The 18,655-nt window shown below is 37.7% G+C and overlaps 3 protein-coding genes across 7 annotated transcripts; 2 read left to right on the top strand and 1 right to left on the bottom strand.

Moving 5' to 3' along the window:
- Nucleotides 1-8: 8 nt before the first annotated feature.
- cln6a (CLN6 transmembrane ER protein a) lies at nt 9-6,186 on the top strand. Of its 2 annotated transcripts, XM_053616714.1 has the most exons (7): nt 9-175; nt 443-560; nt 1,777-1,875; nt 2,202-2,390; nt 2,607-2,662; nt 3,550-3,669; nt 4,465-6,186. In XM_053616714.1, exons 1-7 carry the CDS (start codon nt 126-128, stop codon nt 4,730-4,732), a joined length of 900 nt encoding a protein of 299 aa, XP_053472689.1. In that variant the 5' UTR covers nt 9-125; the 3' UTR covers nt 4,733-6,186. The 2 variants fall into 2 exon arrangements, with proteins under 2 accessions (XP_053472689.1, XP_053472690.1); XM_053616715.1 differs by lacking the exon at nt 3,550-3,669.
- A 37-nt stretch (nt 6,187-6,223) lies between these two features.
- calml4a (calmodulin-like 4a) lies at nt 6,224-10,941 on the top strand. Its single transcript, XM_053616716.1, has 5 exons — nt 6,224-8,241; nt 8,362-8,392; nt 8,546-8,686; nt 9,880-10,068; nt 10,175-10,941. The coding sequence occupies exons 1-5, from the start codon at nt 8,239-8,241 to the stop codon at nt 10,270-10,272; spliced, it is 462 nt and encodes a 153-aa protein (XP_053472691.1). The 5' UTR covers nt 6,224-8,238; the 3' UTR covers nt 10,273-10,941.
- Nucleotides 10,942-11,237: 296 nt separating this feature from the next.
- tex9 (testis expressed 9) lies at nt 11,238-17,725 on the bottom strand. 4 transcript variants are annotated; one of them, XM_053616711.1, is made up of 12 exons: nt 17,654-17,725; nt 16,243-16,370; nt 16,094-16,157; nt 14,965-15,044; nt 14,823-14,862; nt 14,302-14,375; nt 14,036-14,202; nt 13,432-13,514; nt 13,180-13,353; nt 12,018-12,152; nt 11,540-11,674; nt 11,238-11,465 (listed from the first exon to the last, which is right to left on the bottom strand). In XM_053616711.1, the coding sequence occupies exons 2-12, from the start codon at nt 16,272-16,274 to the stop codon at nt 11,388-11,390; spliced, it is 1,062 nt and encodes a 353-aa protein (XP_053472686.1). In that variant the 5' UTR covers nt 16,275-16,370; nt 17,654-17,725; the 3' UTR covers nt 11,238-11,387. The 4 variants fall into 4 exon arrangements, with proteins under 4 accessions (XP_053472686.1, XP_053472685.1, XP_053472688.1 ...); XM_053616710.1 differs by lacking the exon at nt 17,654-17,725 and adding an exon at nt 17,267-17,639; XM_053616713.1 differs by lacking the exons at nt 14,302-14,375; nt 14,823-14,862; nt 14,965-15,044; ... (1 more) ...; nt 16,243-16,370; nt 17,654-17,725 and adding an exon at nt 13,839-13,882 and having other exon boundaries at nt 14,036-14,119.
- Between the last annotated feature and the right edge of the window lie 930 nt (nt 17,726-18,655).

Raw genomic sequence — 18,655 nt, 5'->3', positions numbered from 1 at the left:
GGCGGGAAGAGGTGTTTGTTTACGGAAGTAATGCTCTTGCATTCACATCAGAGTCACAAGACTGATGACTACAGTAATTAAGCGAAAACGAATTTAATGACAATATTTATTTTTATTATTTAAAAATGATTCGCAAACGGCCAAGAGGAGATGGGATAGCGCCGCCATATTTAAGGTTTATTGCATTTTGAACACCATATTGTCGTTTATCACCAAAATGTCCTATAACTAGGTCAATAATAAAGCTGGTTAGATTTGAATCTTTATGATTTTACAGTGTATACAATAAGTACATTGTCCATTTTATGTTTGTGGCGTTTTAGCTAAGTTTACTGAGATTAAAATGGATGTATAGCAGTGTATGTGTCGTGCAGTGCTGCCTTAGATTATTTACAAGCGTTGTGAATTATTAATGACTCTGTGTGTTCTCTTCTTTGGACAGCATGACCAGGAGAGAAAAAACAGCTCCTCCCCCTGCTCAATCCCAGTTCCACCTGGACCTCTGGTTCTCCTTCACTGTACAGAACTGGATCCTGGACTTCGGGAGGCCTATAGTGATGGTGATTGATTTAATGACTGGAAATGGTTATTGACCACTGCTACAATCTATTAATGTTTAATTGCTTTGAATAATCTCATAGTGCAAGCATAAAACCTAAAAAGTACCTCACAGAGGGAGGAATCAAACTTTGGATCAGCGTCAGATCGGATTAGATGTTTTTCCCGATCCGATCTACTGGAGTACTTTGTGCCATGAAAGTGTGTTATATTCCCTGACACGACACAGATCTTACTCTTGAACTCGAGCGCAAGTTTTTCCATGATTTGGTACCAGAAGCATGCAGAGTCGCACCTCGGTTACAGCGAGATTGTCCAAAGTCATTTGTAGTAAAGACCACGTTGGAATTCATACAGTAGGGAGCACCGTGACATGGGAGACAATCAAGACATAACTGCATAGAAAAAGGGAAACATTCAGACGTTTAAAAAATACTACACATAAATACCGAATAAAGTTAAAATCTTTTAAATATATTAACTTACACTACCGGTCAAAAGTTTGTGGACACTCGACTGAAATGTTTCTCATGAAGTTAAAAAGCTTTTGACGTGTGAAATCGGTGTCGTAGACAAAAATATAATCGTGCCGACGTGTTCGTTTCTTTCATTACAAAACTAACATTTTATTTTTTTTAAAAAAATGTTTAAACGGACGACTCGGAGTGAAATATTCCTGAAAAGCAGCCGATAAGAGTCCGGCGTCGGCGTGAACTCCTGTAATACTGTTTAAAAATCATCTCAGGGAAATCCCTCAAGAAATCGGGTGAGAAAACGCCAAATAATATTTAATAATATTAATAATATAATACTCAATTATTTCGATTTATTTTGGATTTTTTTTTTTTTTTTATCACAACATAATTCCCATAGTTCCATTTGTGTTACTCCAGAGTTTTGATGACTTTATTATTATTCTAAAATGTGGGGAAAATAATAAAAAATAAAGAATGAGTGTGTCTAAACTTGTGACTGGTAGTGTGTATGTTCCAAGTTAGAGAGAAAAAAAAATCAACCAAACTAAAGAAGGACATCTGCTGAGACATTAGAGTGCACATGCACAGTGTTTTAATCAGTAAAACATGAAAAAAAGCAATCCTATGCAACCCTGAGCTCATTTTAAAAGGACACAGCATCTCCATGTCATATCATGAATCATGAAATAAGCAGAAATACTGTCAATGTTCCTAACAGACTTTTCTGCTCTCCCCCACACAGATTATATTACCTCTAGAATGGTTTCCTCTGAACAAGCCCAGCGCTGGAGATTACTTCCACATGGCCTACAACGTCATTACACCATTTCTGCTGCTGAAGGTATAAAGCGATAAGTTGTCTGCATGCCAAACTCAATAATTATATTTAAATTTATTCACTAAGAATTAAAAGGAAAACAGCTGGGAAATGAACTTTTGTTCATTTTTTGTTCAAGTTTGTACAACCGCTCATGGGCTTGTAAGTAAGCGCCGGAGTGATTTATACGTGGTTTAATGCAACTCAGTTTGAAAACAGTTGTCATGGATGTGAGTGGCTGTAAGTGGATGAACCAGTGAGCTGTGTTCCGACTCAGAGAGTCTAATATCGCTAACGAATAAAGATAAATGGAATGAAACGGATGGACCCGTGACGGGTGTGTGTTGTAGCTAATGGAGAGAAGTCCCACCACGCTGCCACGCACTGCTGTGTACCTGAGCATCATCACGTTCGTCATGGGCGCCAGCATCCACCTGGTGGGGGACTCCATCAACCACCGCCTGATCCTCAGCGGCTACCAGCTCCACCTGTCTGTCCGAGACAACCCCATCATGAAGGACCTCAATCCTCCCTCTCTGGTGAGATATTCTATTACATTCTATTACACTGTGAATGAGAATAATATCAGTATCTAAGCTAAGAATATACCGTATATGTTTGTGTGTGTTTATTTCCCTGCTTTATTTCACCTTGTATCGTTTCATTCACTAGATCTATATCTATATATATATATATATATATATATATATACTGTTATACAGTATGTTTACTCTTATTTTTGTCCTCATTTTCAGATTGACTCCTTCGAGCTCCTTTATTACTACGACGAACATTTAGGACATTCCATGTGGTACGTACAGGGATCCGTGTGTCGGGGTTTTACATCCACGTTACACACTTAGTTCACTTCTCCAACGTTTTTCACTTCAACCTCCATCTGCTGCCTCTGTACCTCGTGATCACTCTTCAGAAACGTAGTAATATTTTACTCCACGGCAGTAAAGTTACCTCACAGTTTATTCAAGTAACAGCCGGGCTTTAAATGAACAGCAGTTATTTATAACTAAAATGAACAACCTCATCTATTTTGGGATGGTTTAGGGGTCCGTGCACCTACAGGAGCACTGTGTAGTAAAGCTAAATCAGAGATTTTCTCTTCTCAAATCTGCAATTTCACTGCTAAGAGGCCACACGTAATATAATTTCTGTAGGACAACAATAACGGTCTGTTTTTCCTGAAAGTTGAATGATTTGAAAGATAGCATTTCGGTTTTATTACAATAATTCGTAGAATGAAAATGAAAGAACTGAATGAAACGGTCAAATAATCCGAATTGTCTTGTGACGTTTCCCCGATATACTCCGACCTCACGAGAAGCCGAAGTGCGGCCGGTGAATTCTGTCCGGAATCGTTTGTTCGAAACGTGTACGGTATTTTCAGAAATTGGATCTTTTGAAGGTGTTTGTGAATTAAGCTCTAAATCTAAACGACGAAATCTCATCTACGACAGATAACTGGATAAAATGTTAAAGTATGATAAGTACGATGCTCTTTAGTAAATAAAATAAAATGTGATGTAGCGGTATAAGATGAAAAACACATGTTATGGGATGTTTATATTTGATATTAGAACGTACGGTACGGTAGGTGATAAAGGTGTGAAAATTCCAGCTGCCTGCACATCTGTGGCTGAACACAAAGGTATTAACGCAGCGCTGTCGTCACCTCCGTTGCAGGTACGTCCCGTTCTTCCTCATCCTCTTCCTCTACTTCACTGGCTGCTTCACACAATCCAAAGAGGAGAAGATGCCGCACTTGGGTTGGCTGCTGCTGGGTCCTAGTGCTCTCTATTATTGGTCAGTAATTCAGCATGCCGGGAGCTGGGACAGGAAATGGTTCTATTTCGAGTGTTACACTGATCTGTTAAAGATACGTCACAAATCATGACCTTGGAATATACAAGATGTATTAAACCGAGTAAAAAAAAAAACAGCAAATGTAAATCGGAAAATTCATGGTTCTGGTTTCTCGATAACGCGACAATCTGTGTTTATTTTTTGGTTTTACTTCAAAAGATAATAATGGGACGGCGAGGGAACGACTGTTTTATAGCTGCTATCACGTAGGAAAACAACTTGTAATTATAAGTGTAACTATAAACGGTTGAAAGTATGCCGACGTGTCGTTTTTATAACTTAAAAATAGTCATGTTTGCGGATCGCTGTGGTGTAAGAGGAATAAAACACGGTCTTGTGCAGTCATATGGAGATAATCAACTTCAGCATGGTAAGAGCACGACATGGGAGTGCCTATTCCTTACTCATAACCTAACTTCTCTGGATATGAAGATGAATAATAGAAATATCGGTAATAGAGATATCGAATGTTGACGTTAATCCAAGAGGGTCGGGGGGTTTTAAAAAATGATTTTTTAAATTATTATTTATTTATTTTCTCACATGCTAGAACATCGTCCGCTGATGTCCTCCTTCAAATGGAGTCTTGTGAAAAGGGATTAAAATCTTTATGTCGAGCTAGATCCGGTCCAGTACGAATGCAATTCCCATTATTGTCCCCATTAAATAAAGTATTAGAAGCTAATATAAGGTAGCATGTAAAAAATTAAAAGTATTTTATTTCATTTCTCGTAGGTATCTGGTGACGGAAGGACAGATTTTCGTTCTGTACGTCTTCACTTTCTTCGCCATGGCCGCCACAGTGATGCGTCAGAAGCGGAAAGGCTACGTGCTGGACAGTAACGGTCGCTTCCTGCTTTACAACTTCATCATCACGCTGGTCCTGGTGATTGTTTGGGTCGTCTATCTGTGGAACGATTCCGTCCTGCGCAAAAAGTACCCCGGGATCATTTACGTACCAGAACCGTGGTCTTATTACACATTACATATCAAGGGCAGTTAGTAGGAGGTAACAGGAAGTCACTTAAGAGTCGTATTATTGCACAGAAACGTCGTCTCGAAGGTCCTGAGAGTGGTTTATGAGAGGAGAGTGCACATTTGAGTATTTTTGATAATCAAGTATGTTCTGCTGTCTTTTTCCCCATCAATCAGATTGAAATCAGCCAATCACACGTGTCCGTGAGCTCACGTATACAGAACAGAGCCGTCACGACGATGATGATGTCATACGATGATGAGGAGGAATAAATAAACAAAATTGGGAGAACATATAGAAAAATAAATAAAAGAAAAAAGGCGCATACTAAGGTTAAATCATTTTAAACGATATTTCTTTACATCAGATACAAGCAGAAGGTTCCTTATTGCTGCTTTAAACCCTGGTCAGTATTCCAGCAAGTGGTGATAATCATCCAAAAGATGATTTTGATCAGCGTGATTTGTTTACATTTTTCTCCTATTGATTTTAATGTTGGAAAGATTGCAGAAAATTTACATTCTCCAGTGTTTCCTGGGTGAAAAATGGACAAATGACCTCTGTGTGTTTGAGGGGTTTTTTTTTTTAAAATAAATTGTCCTGCCAAAAAAAAAAAAAAAAAGAATTTCAAAAAAGTTACCGATGAAATGTGGAAATATCGACGAAGCACGAAACTTTGCGAGAGCGAAAAAACACAGAAATAGTTTAAAAAGAACCGTAAAACACGTCAAAAGTTCTGCAGCGATTCTTGCAGTAATTTGAAAAAGAAATCTTGATTCGAAAGAAATGACAAAAAGAATATTACAGCGCTGGGGACCCAAACGCCGATTAGAGAATATGAAAGACTACGAAAGAGAATATGAAATCGCGTTCAGAACGGAAGATGCAAACGTTTGAACCGATATTATTTGAATATTTGTGTAATATTCCTAGGGAACATTTGTGAAAATGTCTAGTATATAAAGTATATTACATTCAATAAATTAAGGGCGTGCAAACTTTCGCACTCCGCCGTAGCTCAGCGAGGAAAATCGCCATTAGGGAAGTCTGATTTTTGAGTGTCGAGTGTGTCGAGTGGTTTACAGATGAACGTTCAGAGCAGTGAATTATTCGATGTTATTTCGTGGAATCTGAATCCGGCTTTGTTTTACACGCAAAACTCATTCTTTAATTCAAAAAAAAAAAATCATTTAAAAAAATGTTTCTGTCGTCGCACGTTCGCGGTTTTGTCCGCAAACGTTTATATTCTACTGGAACATAAAGGAAGTTCAAATCTAGTTCATTAAAGTTAATTAAAAATATAAGAATAAATCGTGTTTTTATTGAGATTACAGGTTATGCTTTCCAGAAGTGAATTATCATTCGTGTTATTCTGTAGAATTTATTCATGCGCATTCACTTTTCTGTCAAATTCTTTTGTTTGTTTGTGCAAACTTGTATATATTTTATTAAAAGACGTGTACTGTGCTGCTGTACTGTAATGAGCTGTGTTATGACGTTTTATTGATAATAATTAAGACGTGACTAAGACGTGACGATTGCTTGCATATTCATGTACAGTGGATATGAAAAGTCTACACACCCCTGATAAAAATTTCAGGATGAACATGATGTTTAAAAAAAAAAAAAAAAATGACACAGCAACCAAAATATTCATGTGGCGGGGAAAAAAAATAGAAACGTCTTAAGAAAAATTACAATATCCTGGTTGCGTAAATATTCACACCCTTTAATAAAGACACATTATATGATAAAAACCTGCCATTTTAACAGCAGTGTGTAGATTTTTTTTTGTTCATCCGACGTATTTCGTAAAGAGTTGGGGTTTTTTTACATAATTGTTATTATTGAAGAATTTCTTTTCTAAAATGGACCGTGACTGAAAATCTGATCTTCAGTGTATTGAGTAATGCATGTTACATTTCCTACAAACGTTCTGTCATGTAAATTACTCTGGTAGTTCTAACTGAAAGTAGATCTGCATTAAATACAGCTGAGGTCAAGTTTACATACGCCTTGGAAAATCTGATAAAACTTTATTTTTTGGTTTAAAGATCTTATTTTTTTTCATTTAGTACCGCCCTTCATAAGCTGCATAAGATATTTACGTGGTTCCCAGAAGACAAAATAATAACAATTTACACCGATCGTCCTGTTCAAAAGTTTACCCCCCCCCCCCAACGTGTTAGTCGTGTTGCCTTCTTGAGCATCAGTGAACGTTCGCACCTTGTGTAATAGTCGTGTACGAGTCCCTCGGTCGTCCTCCGTGTGAAAAGATGGATCTGAACATCATATAAACGCTGTTGGAAAGGGCTCAAATGTGTAGAAGATGCTGGAAAAGTGAAGAATGTGCAGGACGGAGGATTTTTCTGAAGAACATTGGGCGGTTTAACTGCTCAGGACGAACAAGGGACTCGTGAACAACTCTCACAACACATAAACACGGTCGTCGATCATCCAGGTAACGACACACGGGATTAATAATCGAGTGTGTGCAAACTTTTGAACTGGTTCATTTGTGTGAATTCAGTTATTACTGTGTCTTGTGGATTAATCCAGTACTGTGCAAAAGTCTTAGGCACCCTATTTTTTTATTTTTTTTTTAAGTACAAACTTTGTTATAGATTTTAGTCAGTACAAAAACATTTTCGATTCCAAAACATTAGTTTTCCAGCACAAAATGAAGCGTTAGAGAGAAATGTGTGTGTGTGTCAGTGAAGAAAGCAGCGTATTCAGTACATAAGAGACACTTTTCAGACAATAAACACAATGAAAGCTGCCGGGTTTCTCTGCAGAAATGAGACGCGAGTGCGACAGTCGACGTCTCCAGAAGAACCGAGTCTGGTTCTGCAAGAAGCTCGATAACACTTACAGCTCATTTCCTTATAAACCTGCGCACACTGTACCACAGACTGCTATTTTTATATCACACCAAATATTGCCTTTGTTTCATTTCTGTTTACTGATCTTTATGGTATTTTAATGTAGAAACATTTCATTTCATTACATCTGAAGGCATCTTTGCATGTGCCTAAGACTACTGCACAGTACTGTATATAAACATCTATTCTGTAAAATAGCTTATTCAGGGCAGTACTAAATAAAATAAAAAAATGCAATCCTTATGATTCCTCTGTTTTGTTTTTTTTTGTGTTTTTTTTAATGATCGCATACGCCTTGCAGAATCTGCAAAATGTTAAACTTACGAGCACCGTACCTGTCAGTTCAGTATGTAAGAGGCCGCGTGTTATAACCTTTACGTGTTCGAAATAGACGCTTGAAAGTCGCTAAAATAAAATCACACATAAAATAAAAACCCAAAACAAACACATTGCGTGCTGGGAATCATTTCACACAAGAGTATTCATCACCTGTCGTTAAAGCCAACACTGACGAGCACACGTGATAGGTGGTGTCGTATGATACTGTTTCTACGGCAACAAGGCTATCGATTACGTCATGAGCTCGGTGGACTTTAGATCGTGTTCGTAGGTCTGAGGGAGGGACGCTCCTAGAATCCTAGAAGACGCACGATGGTAAAGGCGCTTAAAGATTTTTATTCATGTAAAAATTCTTGTTTACGTACTAACCTAACTATATTGTTTGTTTGTTTGTTTGTTTTAAAAAAAAAACAACAACTTTTTATCTTTATTCAGGCCAAGTTTCTGTCTCAGACTCAGATTAACGGTGAGTCGTATTAACACGTTCCTACACTTGATGACTAATAGGCCTGACGTCATTTCTAATTAATAGAAATAAAGACACTTTAGTAATGAAGCTACATTTCTGACTTCTGGCCGTCGCAGTAATAAAGCTTATCTAATGTTCTTTGTCTCGTAGAATTTAAAGAATGCTTCTCGCTGTACGATAAGAAGCGGAAGGGCAAAATCGAAGCCAAGGACCTGATCACCGTGATGCGTTCTTTAGGCACCAGCCCCACTTTCGGCGAGGTGGACCGACACCTACAGGTTCATAAAATAGGTACTTTTTGTACTCCAGTGTCCACTTATTACATAGCATACGAAGATAACTCCATAGATCGTAAATTCCAGTTAGCGAAAATGCTAGTGCTATAAAAATGATAAACAAGACACACAACTTCTATCTAGTACAAAAAGTCAACCAGGAAGTTTAGAAATACTTCCAATTCTCTCGTTTTCATGTCATGATGTGAATGCAGGAAAATCACAGCTGCTGTTGAAAGCCTTAACATTTTTGTTCATCGCTAATGTTGAACGTTAAGAAGAAGAAAAGAGGAAAAAAAAACTTTGGGGTTTTTGTGTGTCTAAATTTCCTTGATTGGTCATTCTGTGTATCAGTATTTCTTTCGTTTAGTATCAAACTTGTAAAGGTAAGGACAGATCTTTTATTGTCACAAGCTACTATCATCATAGAACAATGGTCGTAAAATCGTCCAAAAAGTGTACGTTAAGATACTAATAGTGGGAGGAAATGATATTCAGTGTCATGTTATGTTATCTCCTCTAGCTCTGTGGAAGGGCAATATTTCCTGCGTTAGTTTGTACGATAGCCGTTTTCCCGGTCGACCCGTAGCCTGACCGCACGCAGCGTGAATTGTAAGCCTGTTTGAGAAAATGAGAGACTTTTCATGACTTAAGGAAGACGTAAACATCTGCCTAAAGTCGTTAGACACCTTAGTGAATCATAATATTAATATAAATGAGCTAGACCAGACCAGGGGTTCTCAGGCTGTTCAGAAACGTTTTACAAAAACCCCTTTAACTGTTAAAGAAAAATAATAATAATAATAATAATAATAATAATAATAATAATAACCACAGAGCCTTTCAGTACAGATCTATTTTCCAAACACACTTTTCTTAAAGAATTAGGCACATTATATAAATGTGTACACTACTATTATAATTTCTGAATTTTAAGACCCATTTTTATTAAAAATTAGAAAACCACAGATTTCCTGGCCCTGGGGATGCAAACTTTTGAGCTTGCTAATAAAGACTTAGTTGCGGTGATATTTAGGCTGTACGTTGGAGCAGGTTTCAATCAGAAACACCGTGCAACGAGCGACTTCTTCACCCAGAAATCTAGGGTGGGGTGTACAAACTTTTGCACTCGAGCTTGTCCTATCCGTTATTAAAAGGTTTACCGCCATCTTGAATCTTATAACGTGTAATGCACGTGTTCTGGTTCAGATAAAATGGGCGAGTTGGACTTCTCTACCTTCCTGACCATCATGCACAGACAGATGCAGCAGGAAGACCCTAAGACGGAGATCCTGGAGGCCTTGCGCATGACGGACAAGCAGAAGAAGGGCTACATCCTGGCGTCGGAGCTCCGCACCAAACTCACAGGCCTGGGAGAGAAGCTCACTGATAAAGAAGGTACGGCGGAGTCGTATTTATGGATTATTCGCTGCTCTTCCTACCGGGAATCTTTCGTTAAGGATTTGAAATCACTCACCTTATCTTTTCTCTGTTGTAATTCCAGTGGACGAGCTGTTTAAGGAGGCCAACGTCGGCCGTGACGGCCTCGTTCACTACGAGGAGTTTACCAGGATGATCACCCTGCCTCCTGTCGACTACTGAAGGACCAAACAGGAAGTGCCTGGACTTGTCAGTGTCTGTTTACCAAGTTCGGCCTGTCAGTTATATTAATCAACACTCATAAAAAACAAAAACAAAAAAAAACATGCTTTCATATTAATTCCGAGTTCTTTTAGTCTTTCCTTAACGGAGAAAAAAAAATCCACATCTTGTCGAGACTTCTTTCAAGATTAACATTATTTTAAAAACCTTTTCTGTGTTCGTGTTTCTTGCTAATTCTTTAAGGTCGTTTACTTGTAGAACGGAAAGGAAAACTGGGAAACGCGATCTAATATTTCCTTAGTAGACGACTGTAAAAGAAATATTAGAGTGGTAGGTCTACTTCTCGACATTTTCCAGTCTGATTTCAAGTTTCTGTCGGCAGATAATGCGGCATATTTCAACCGTTTATTTATAAAAGAAGTAAAAATGATCTGCCAACCGAGAAAGACAACTTTCAGCTTGAGATCGCTAAAAATGTCTAGAAGTAGGCTCAATCTTAGATTTCTTATATGATATACAGTTATAACACCACGTTATTACACTTTTAAAAAACATACGTTTCTATCTGCTATAACGTAACAGGAACGTGTTTCTCCGACGTTCCACGCAACAATAAATGGATAAAAAAAATTTTTTGTTTTTTAAAGAGTACGACGTGTCATTCTTCGATGATTAAAAAAAAAACAAAAAAAAAACTGGCTGTGGAATATTTTCCTATAACAGCTCAACACTAAACAAGTCTTTAATTCCATAGATATTATCATACAGAAATATTAAGTAAATCTGCCCGTGTCGAATATACAGTGTTTTGACTTGCTTTGACAATTTTTCTAAAATGTTTGAGGAATTTTCTAGAACATTTCTAGCGAGTGCCTTTAAATTCCATGTTTTTCCAGACCGGCTCAAGAATGCGGGAATGAATATTTTCCTCCCAAATGAAGCAAAATAAACCTTTTGCAAACAGATTATGAATCAGACTGTAATTTTAATCGACTATAAAAACGGACGAGAAGAGAAAGATTACATTTACAGTTCGGACATGTTGAACAATGGAGTCTTTGACAGCTCAGATGAGGAGTTAGGGTTAGGGTGAAACGCACGATGACGTGTACGCGTTACGATTTTCCCCAGTCCAAAGCCTTCGTGAACTCCTCCTCGGTAAAGGACATCAACCTCGCGGCCTCGAAGTGCATCTGTGAACGTTTTCGACAGCGTTAAAGTGAGCTCTGCGCTCGTGCTACGATGAGGAACTCATTTAGAGACTCACCTTTTGTCTTTTTAAAACATCAATAAGCTTGAGCTGCTTTTTAAAGCCTGTGAGGAGGTCGGCTTTCTGTCTCTCCAGCTTTTTGTTCTCGGCCTGTAAAGCGTCGATCCTCTGCTGCTCCTGATTCGCAGAGTCCTTTACGGGAAAATAAACCAGTTCTGACCAATCAGATTCGAGAATTCAGCCGTGCGGTGGTATACATGTAGATAGAGGGGTGGGACGTTCTGGATTATCTGATTGTTCCTGGACGTTTAAGGGGTTAAAAATCATTCCATTTCCATGTTTAATAATTTCTTTAGTAGAACTGAACTCGTAATTATTTCAATGTAGCTCTGTTCATCTTCAAGTATCATGCAGTGAAAGTTTTGCCAAAATCACACCCCTTTAACTTAAAGCAAAATGTAGTTCCGAGTGATTTTTAAGAGGTTTTTGGGCATCATCGTGAACGGAATACACCAGCGTTTGGACTAATCGGTACCTTGCTGCTTTGTTTGAGCTTGTTGAGTTCAGCTTTGCACCGCTCGGCCTCCTCCAGAGCTCGGTTCAGTCTCACCTCTGTGGCACTGTGGCTGCTGGACGCCTGCTTCTGAGCCCTTTTCATTCCCTCCACCTCCTGCATATTACACACAGCCAGAGAGTTGTGGTTAATAAAAAATAAATAAATAAACAACCTCAATTTTTTTTACTGGGATTAATCTGGGAAATTAACAGCTGGAAAAAAAATAATAATAATCTGCATTTTTTGCACGGGTATAAAATCTGTCTTGTGCATTTCATAAAAATTTTTTTTAAGAAACTGGTGATAGTGCTAAAGCTAAAATAAACGGATTTTTTAGAGGACCTGAAGATAATTTTTGTAAGATAATTTTTTTTACAAGAATCTGTAACGTTTTCTATTATACTGTAATAACACAAGATTAAAGAAGGCTTTAAGCTCCGCCCACACGCTACAAACCTGTGATGACACTATATACCTGAAAAGGTATATTTATTTCTTGCTATATATGTCTTACGACAATTACTTTATAAATCTTAGAAACCACACCTAGTAGTGTGTAAACACATTAAATAACTTTTTTCCAAATATTTTTCTATATTTGGAACCAAAAGTCTCAGTTTGTAGATCAACTGCATTCAAACAATTTGTACATATTTATTCCTATCCCTATGTAGAAGGATATTAGCCAGGAATTTCCCAAATGTTGATAACTGCTGGATTTATATATGATGTTTTCGTTAAAAAAAAAAATTAAAAATAAAACAACAGAAAGAATAAAACACCAGCCTTTCTCCGAAACTCGTCTCCATGGTGAAATAAAGAGTTTAATTCTAGCATCATTTAAAGACTAGATTTTTGGTTTAATTAAGTATGCAAATTTAAGCATAACTAGACAATCAGATAATGACTCATTTGCATAAATAAATGCAAATTTGCACATACAAATGTTTTTTTTTTAAAACTCAGTAATTACCTGCCAAATGCTGACTGTGATATCTACAGTGTTCGTAATAACCTTGTCACCGTAACGCATGAGAATGTGTATTATTTCTTAAAAGAAAATCAGGATTCACTTATTCTAAATCACTGAATCACAGGAAGCAATGAATCCTAAACCGAATCGATTGGCTGTCGGTCTCGCCTTCTGTAACGCGGTGACTTGATGGCGCAGGCCGTCACAGTTCCTGTTAGCGTCTTCCGCCAGCGCTCGGTGCTTCTCCGACTGCGTCTGCAGCGCGCTGGTGGTCCTCTGCAGTCTGACTCGATCCTCCTCCACCTCCTTCAGCTTACTGCTCAACTCTCCATTCTCCTCGTCCTGAAAGACGAGCGAGAGCGCACGCTAGATCCTTTCGGCACTCGACACGCTTCATGGCGTGTAACCGCGACTGCTTACCTTCTTGTCGCATTCGTGTGAGAGTCTGTTTAACTCTTCCTGCATCACTCGGAGTTTGGCCTTCAAGAAGCGAATCTGAGCCTCTGTGAATATTAAAAGAGAGGAAACTCACTGACGCGACTATGGAAGTCCACTTTGTATTTCATTCGATAAGGATTAAAAACACGACGGATCACGTAACTACCCGAAAGTTGATCGTGTTCCTATAACGGCACGCCCTAAAATTGTGGAATGTCTGCGAAACCAGTCAGTACCTGTTTTCACTTATGTTACAGCAGCTGTAAACAGTCTTTCCCTCGCGCGCTTCTCAGAAAACTTCTTTACAGCTTTACCTCTGACTGTTACAAAGCGCCGACACTGGAGACTCCTTCCATACATGTTATACGTTTCACCGCATAAATACTTACACACTCTTTAAAATCTGTTTATGTGGATTGTCCCTAAGTTGTTGCTGTAGAAATAATAAGATACAGCAACAGTAAGAGCATTAACATCAACCTGCGATTCGCAACTGCACTTCTGTCAGAACTTCTGACCAATCACAATCCAGAATTCGTCAGCACTGTGGTGTGGATTAATGAATCTCAGGGGTTTTTGCGCTCACCTGCACCCATCTCTTCGCCGGCACTCGGCATGACATCGTCCTCCGGCTGCTCGCCTGTGACATCATCGTTTACTCTACGCTCCATGTTGCTTATAGTCTTAGCCAGCGAGAAATCTGTAAAATCCTCCGGCACGGCAACGTCATCCACGACTGTTGGTGTCTTTTTTCTGATATCGAACAAACGCAGCGGTAAAATTAAGCGGTGACTCAAATAAATTAGGACGTATATAGTATAATGTGTAGAATGTTGTTTGTTTTTAACTCACTGTGCGGTCTTTCTGGGAGCTGATGGAGGTCTGTTCAGCTTTCCTGCTTTTAAAGACCTTTTCCCCATCACTGCCTGTATAATGCCACAGATACACCACCGGTCACAAGTTTAGACACACTCATTCTTGATTTTTTATTATTTTTCCACATTTTAGAGTAATAATAAAGTCATCAAAACATCTGGAGTAACCCAAATGGAACTATGGGAATTATGTCGTGATAAAAAATCCAAAATAAATCTAAACAATTGAGTATTTTAGCATCTTCAAAGTCGACGCCCTTTCTGCCGAGAATTTCCAGAAATGTATTCTCGGTGTTTTCTCACCCGATTTCTTGAGGAATTTCCCTGAGATGTTTTTTTTAAACAGTATTAAAGGAGTTCACACCGACGCCGGACTCTTATCGCCTGCTTTTCGGAACATTTCTCTCCGAGTCGTCCGTTTAAATAAAGATTATTTTGTAAATAAAATGTTAGTTTTCTAACGAAAGAAGGGAGGTCAAAAGGAGGTCGTATTTTTACCTTTGCTGTAGACTGTCTTACTGAGTGCACGAGGGAATCCCTGTTAAAAAACAAAAACAAACAAACAAACACCAAAATGCGTATTTAAGGAAACGTTTTCGGACGTTAACTAAATGTAGTGCTATTACCGAAACATATTTACCCAAATTCCTCGGAGTCGTCTGCAAATTCGAGGCTCAGGTGGGTTGAGATGGGTTTCGACAGCACCTCGTTTTGTTCTCGCTGAAGAAAAAAAAAAAAAGCAAAGGATATTACAGATTTCACTACTATGCGTATGAATAAATATATAAAGCTCCTCAGCAACGTGGTCTCAAATGTTTGAAAATCCTTTGTTTAATACGCATTTATCAGTGGTAGATTCAAGAAATACTGTATATCCCCAACTTTAACTGAATTATATCTAAAAACGCGCAAAAAAATCACTCTTTTCTGGCCGATCAGAGCCGTGTGGGCGTGTCTGGTCATTCAGTGATTGACAGCGCTGTATCCTCTGCAACATAAACAACTCTGTAGACCGAGCTAGTGCTGGAAAAGTGTATTCGAATCACAGAGCGACAGTTCCACTGTGTTTTTCTTAAAGTCCCCATGGCTTAAATTTGGGTTTTTGTAGCTTTTAGTATGAACACGTTGGCATTAAGGTTATCTATAAGCTCGTGCACGCTAAAACAATGACAAAATTCACGTTTAGAAGATATACGCGTTCAAAATCTACCGTCTCTCTCTACCACCGATACGGATCAACCATTTCGATGACATCATCCTGAACTTCTTGTCAGATTTTCTGTCCAATCCAACGCTCTGTAGCGTCTGATGTCCCGCCTCCGACATTATAAAAACCCATGGTACTACCCAAGCTCTGTGGTAAGCTAAACGCTATCGGCTATTTAAAAAGGGGGAGGAGCAACTCGATATGTCCCGCCCTGACTTCCTGTTTCAGTGGAAATTACATTGAATAGCGCCGCGCGTTTCAAGGAGCCGACGTAATCAAACGGCTAGTTCTGATCGGTTCATTGGTAACCCTGACGAGGTCTTTACCAAATATAACCCCGCCCTTTAACTGGTGGGAAAAATAAACGGTAGATTAGATTAGCTGTATTTGTCATTTACACTATTCCTGTGCTGATCTCGCAGCCAGATCAAATAAAAATTAAACAAATAATTAAAAATACGTAATTTATATTAAAAGAAATATTTTTCTTTCATTTGTAGATTCTTAACAGCAGCTTCAGCCAACAGAAGCTTAAAACGCATCAAGTAAATATTTTCCTCACCATAACCTCCTCCGCTTGCCGCACCAGCTCGGCTGTTTTAGCCTCCAGTTCTGCGTTAAGTCTCCTAAAACAACAGAAGACGTCTCCGTAAAGCAAGCGGAGCATTTTATTGTGTCTGAGTCAGCCTTAAAATGAAAATAAATACGCACTTGTATTCCTCTTCTTTAGCCAGCAGGTCCATCTGAGCTGGCTTCTTCGCTGGAGCAGAAGCCGGACGGTTTGTAGGTCTCGTTGCAGATGGAGGTCTCTGAGAACTGGAGCTCTGAGGTTTTTTGGCCTGGGTGCAAAATTCACAGTGTAGAAGCTGTAAAGTATGCGTTTCGCACATTTCTACCTTATTATATAAACAGTGACCAAGCAAGTCGAGAAACTGATCTCAGAGGAGACTTCTGCTGATTTTCCAGCTTGTTTGTTGAGAAGTGAACTTCAGAGAGGGGAAATGAAAACAATTATCCAGATTTGTTCACATTACTTCTGATCGAAATCAGGGGTTGATGTACTATCTACGTCGGAAAAATAGTAATTGTGTTGTTATCGTCTGGCCTATTCGATCAATTTACAATGAATATGTTGTATTTTGACATCAATGTACATGAAACTTATCCTTTGTGGTTTGTATAATTCTCAGTTTATCTTGTTATTTCTGATTCCTGGTATATCAGCCGAAATATTTCTTTTTATTAGGCTATTATTATTATAGCTAATTTTGATATGTGCTGCACTAGATTAAGCAGTAACATTTCCAGCAACTAGGCTCAATAAAACATATCTACAGTGCGTGTATATTGAGATTTATATCATCTGTAGTATGCAGAAATTAAGCAGGTATTTTAACCAGTTAAAGGTACAATGAGTTAGGATTGATTTTATAGGCATAGAGAAACATTTCTCCATAGACTTGAATTGAATTACTATACATTCTGGTCCTTTCCAATATGGCGGCTGCGATGACGTATCACAGTAGCTAGCAACACAGCTAATGTCCTACAAGGACTGTGAGTGGGTTTTTTAAGTTGCGTTAGGTTTCTTCAAAAGCACTCATTTTTATTTTTCATAAAAGCCATCAGTATTACGGCAAGATGGAAGACTAATGCAACCTTTTTAAAAATAAATTATTAAAAGAAAAAATGTGCGCGAATTATGAAGAGTATCTAAAATTCGTTTGTAGCTCACCCCCTGAGACGCGGGTCTTGGTCTGTCCGCCATGTTGTTTTTTTAAAGGGTTGCTTAGCAACCGCATTCACCTGCTTTTCCACATAGTGTAAACTACTGACGTCATTATTTTGCTTCACGTTAAGTTGGAAATTCTTTATATTGATTATGTCTATATTTTGGAAATAAACAGGTAAAATAGCGAGATATATAAATTCAATTCAAATAAACATATTCTAAAATGTTCGTTTCATGTGAAGATGGCTATAATGGGCAAGAAAGGCTGCCAAGGTCATTAAGAGACCGTTTAAAAAGTGTCAAATTTTTTTAAAAAAAAATATATATACACATATATATATTTAAAAACGTTTCATGACAGGTTTAACGGTTGTACTATTTCTGACTCACTAATTCACCCCATTGCTATTTCAGCCTCGTGTTTTTGTTGCTTCTGTAGCGCGCATGCGCGATCCCTGACTCGCTGTTCGATTCCTGTAATTTTGGATTCGACTCTGATTCTGATTCGAGGTTTTGGGAATCGATTCCAAGAAGTGATTGTACAGAATACATTTCTAGAGTCTCCATTCAGGAAATTATATCTTGTAAAATGAACAGTTTATTATCAGTTAATTGCAATATATATATATATATATATATATATATATATATATATATATATATATATATATATATATATATATATTTATTATTAAAATCATCTTGGCACATTTATATTATTCATTAAATTCTAGGGTTAATTATCAAGGCTTCAACTGTAGCATTGCTAAATTACTTTTACTTGTAACCAAAGTATGCATTATTAAATATTTTCAGACTAATCAGACAATTAGTATATTAGAGTTAATTAATAGATAAGATAATTAATTTAAACACACACACAAGATATAAAAAGCAACATTTAATGATTATCATGTAATATACTTAATTCTAGTATTGATTGTGAGAATAATAATAATAATAATAATAATATTAGAGTGATAACACGTTGGGAACAATGGTGATCAGTGATTGGTCATTGGGAGCAATGGTGATAAGGGATTAGTAATTTAAAAAAAAATAATAATTTGTTGTTTTATCTTTATAAAACTATTTTGGTTACTTTGTTAACTATTTTGTGTAGGGGAATATTTATAGCCTATAATGAAGTGCGATTGGTCAGGTCAGGTCTTCTACACCCTCAGACAAAGGGTGACTGAACTGTACTTTTCTTTGTCGCTCTGTGTACACCATTTTATAACTATAGTATATTTTACACACGTTTCCAGATGAAGGATATATATTAAAAGGTATGAAAAATAAGGGCACACAATTTTTTTTATTTAATTAAGAGGGATAATTAAATCTGCATCTTATTTTTCATTTAGTCCCACCCTGAATAAGCTATTTCAC

Source organism: Ictalurus furcatus, chromosome 27, assembly GCF_023375685.1.
Source record: "Ictalurus furcatus strain D&B chromosome 27, Billie_1.0, whole genome shotgun sequence".
Classification (NCBI taxonomy): Eukaryota; Metazoa; Chordata; class Actinopteri; order Siluriformes; family Ictaluridae; genus Ictalurus; species Ictalurus furcatus.
This window is presented reverse-complemented; position numbering and strand designations above follow the sequence as displayed.

Bases quoted from the DNA above. Each gene is read 5' to 3' on its own strand.
- tex9 (XM_053616710.1), bottom strand. From the start codon at position 17,299: ATGGCGGACAGACCAAGACCCGCGTCTCAGGGG. The intron at 11,675-12,017 runs GTACCGATTAGT...TTTCCCGTAAAG, and splicing joins AGCTCAAACAAAGCAGCAAG to GACTCTGCGAATCAGGAGCA. The intron at 11,466-11,539 runs GTGAGTCTCTAA...AAACGTTCACAG, and splicing joins ATGTTTTAAAAAGACAAAAG to ATGCACTTCGAGGCCGCGAG.
- calml4a (XM_053616716.1), top strand. The intron at 8,393-8,545 runs GTGAGTCGTATT...TTTGTCTCGTAG, and splicing joins GTCTCAGACTCAGATTAACG to AATTTAAAGAATGCTTCTCG. The intron at 10,069-10,174 runs GTACGGCGGAGT...TTGTAATTCCAG, and splicing joins GAAGCTCACTGATAAAGAAG to TGGACGAGCTGTTTAAGGAG.
- cln6a (XM_053616714.1), top strand. From the start codon at position 126: ATGATTCGCAAACGGCCAAGAGGAGATGGGATAGCGCCGCCATATTTA. The intron at 176-442 runs GTTTATTGCATT...TTCTTTGGACAG, and splicing joins ATAGCGCCGCCATATTTAAG to CATGACCAGGAGAGAAAAAA. The intron at 2,663-3,549 runs GTACGTACAGGG...CCTCCGTTGCAG, and splicing joins CATTTAGGACATTCCATGTG to GTACGTCCCGTTCTTCCTCA.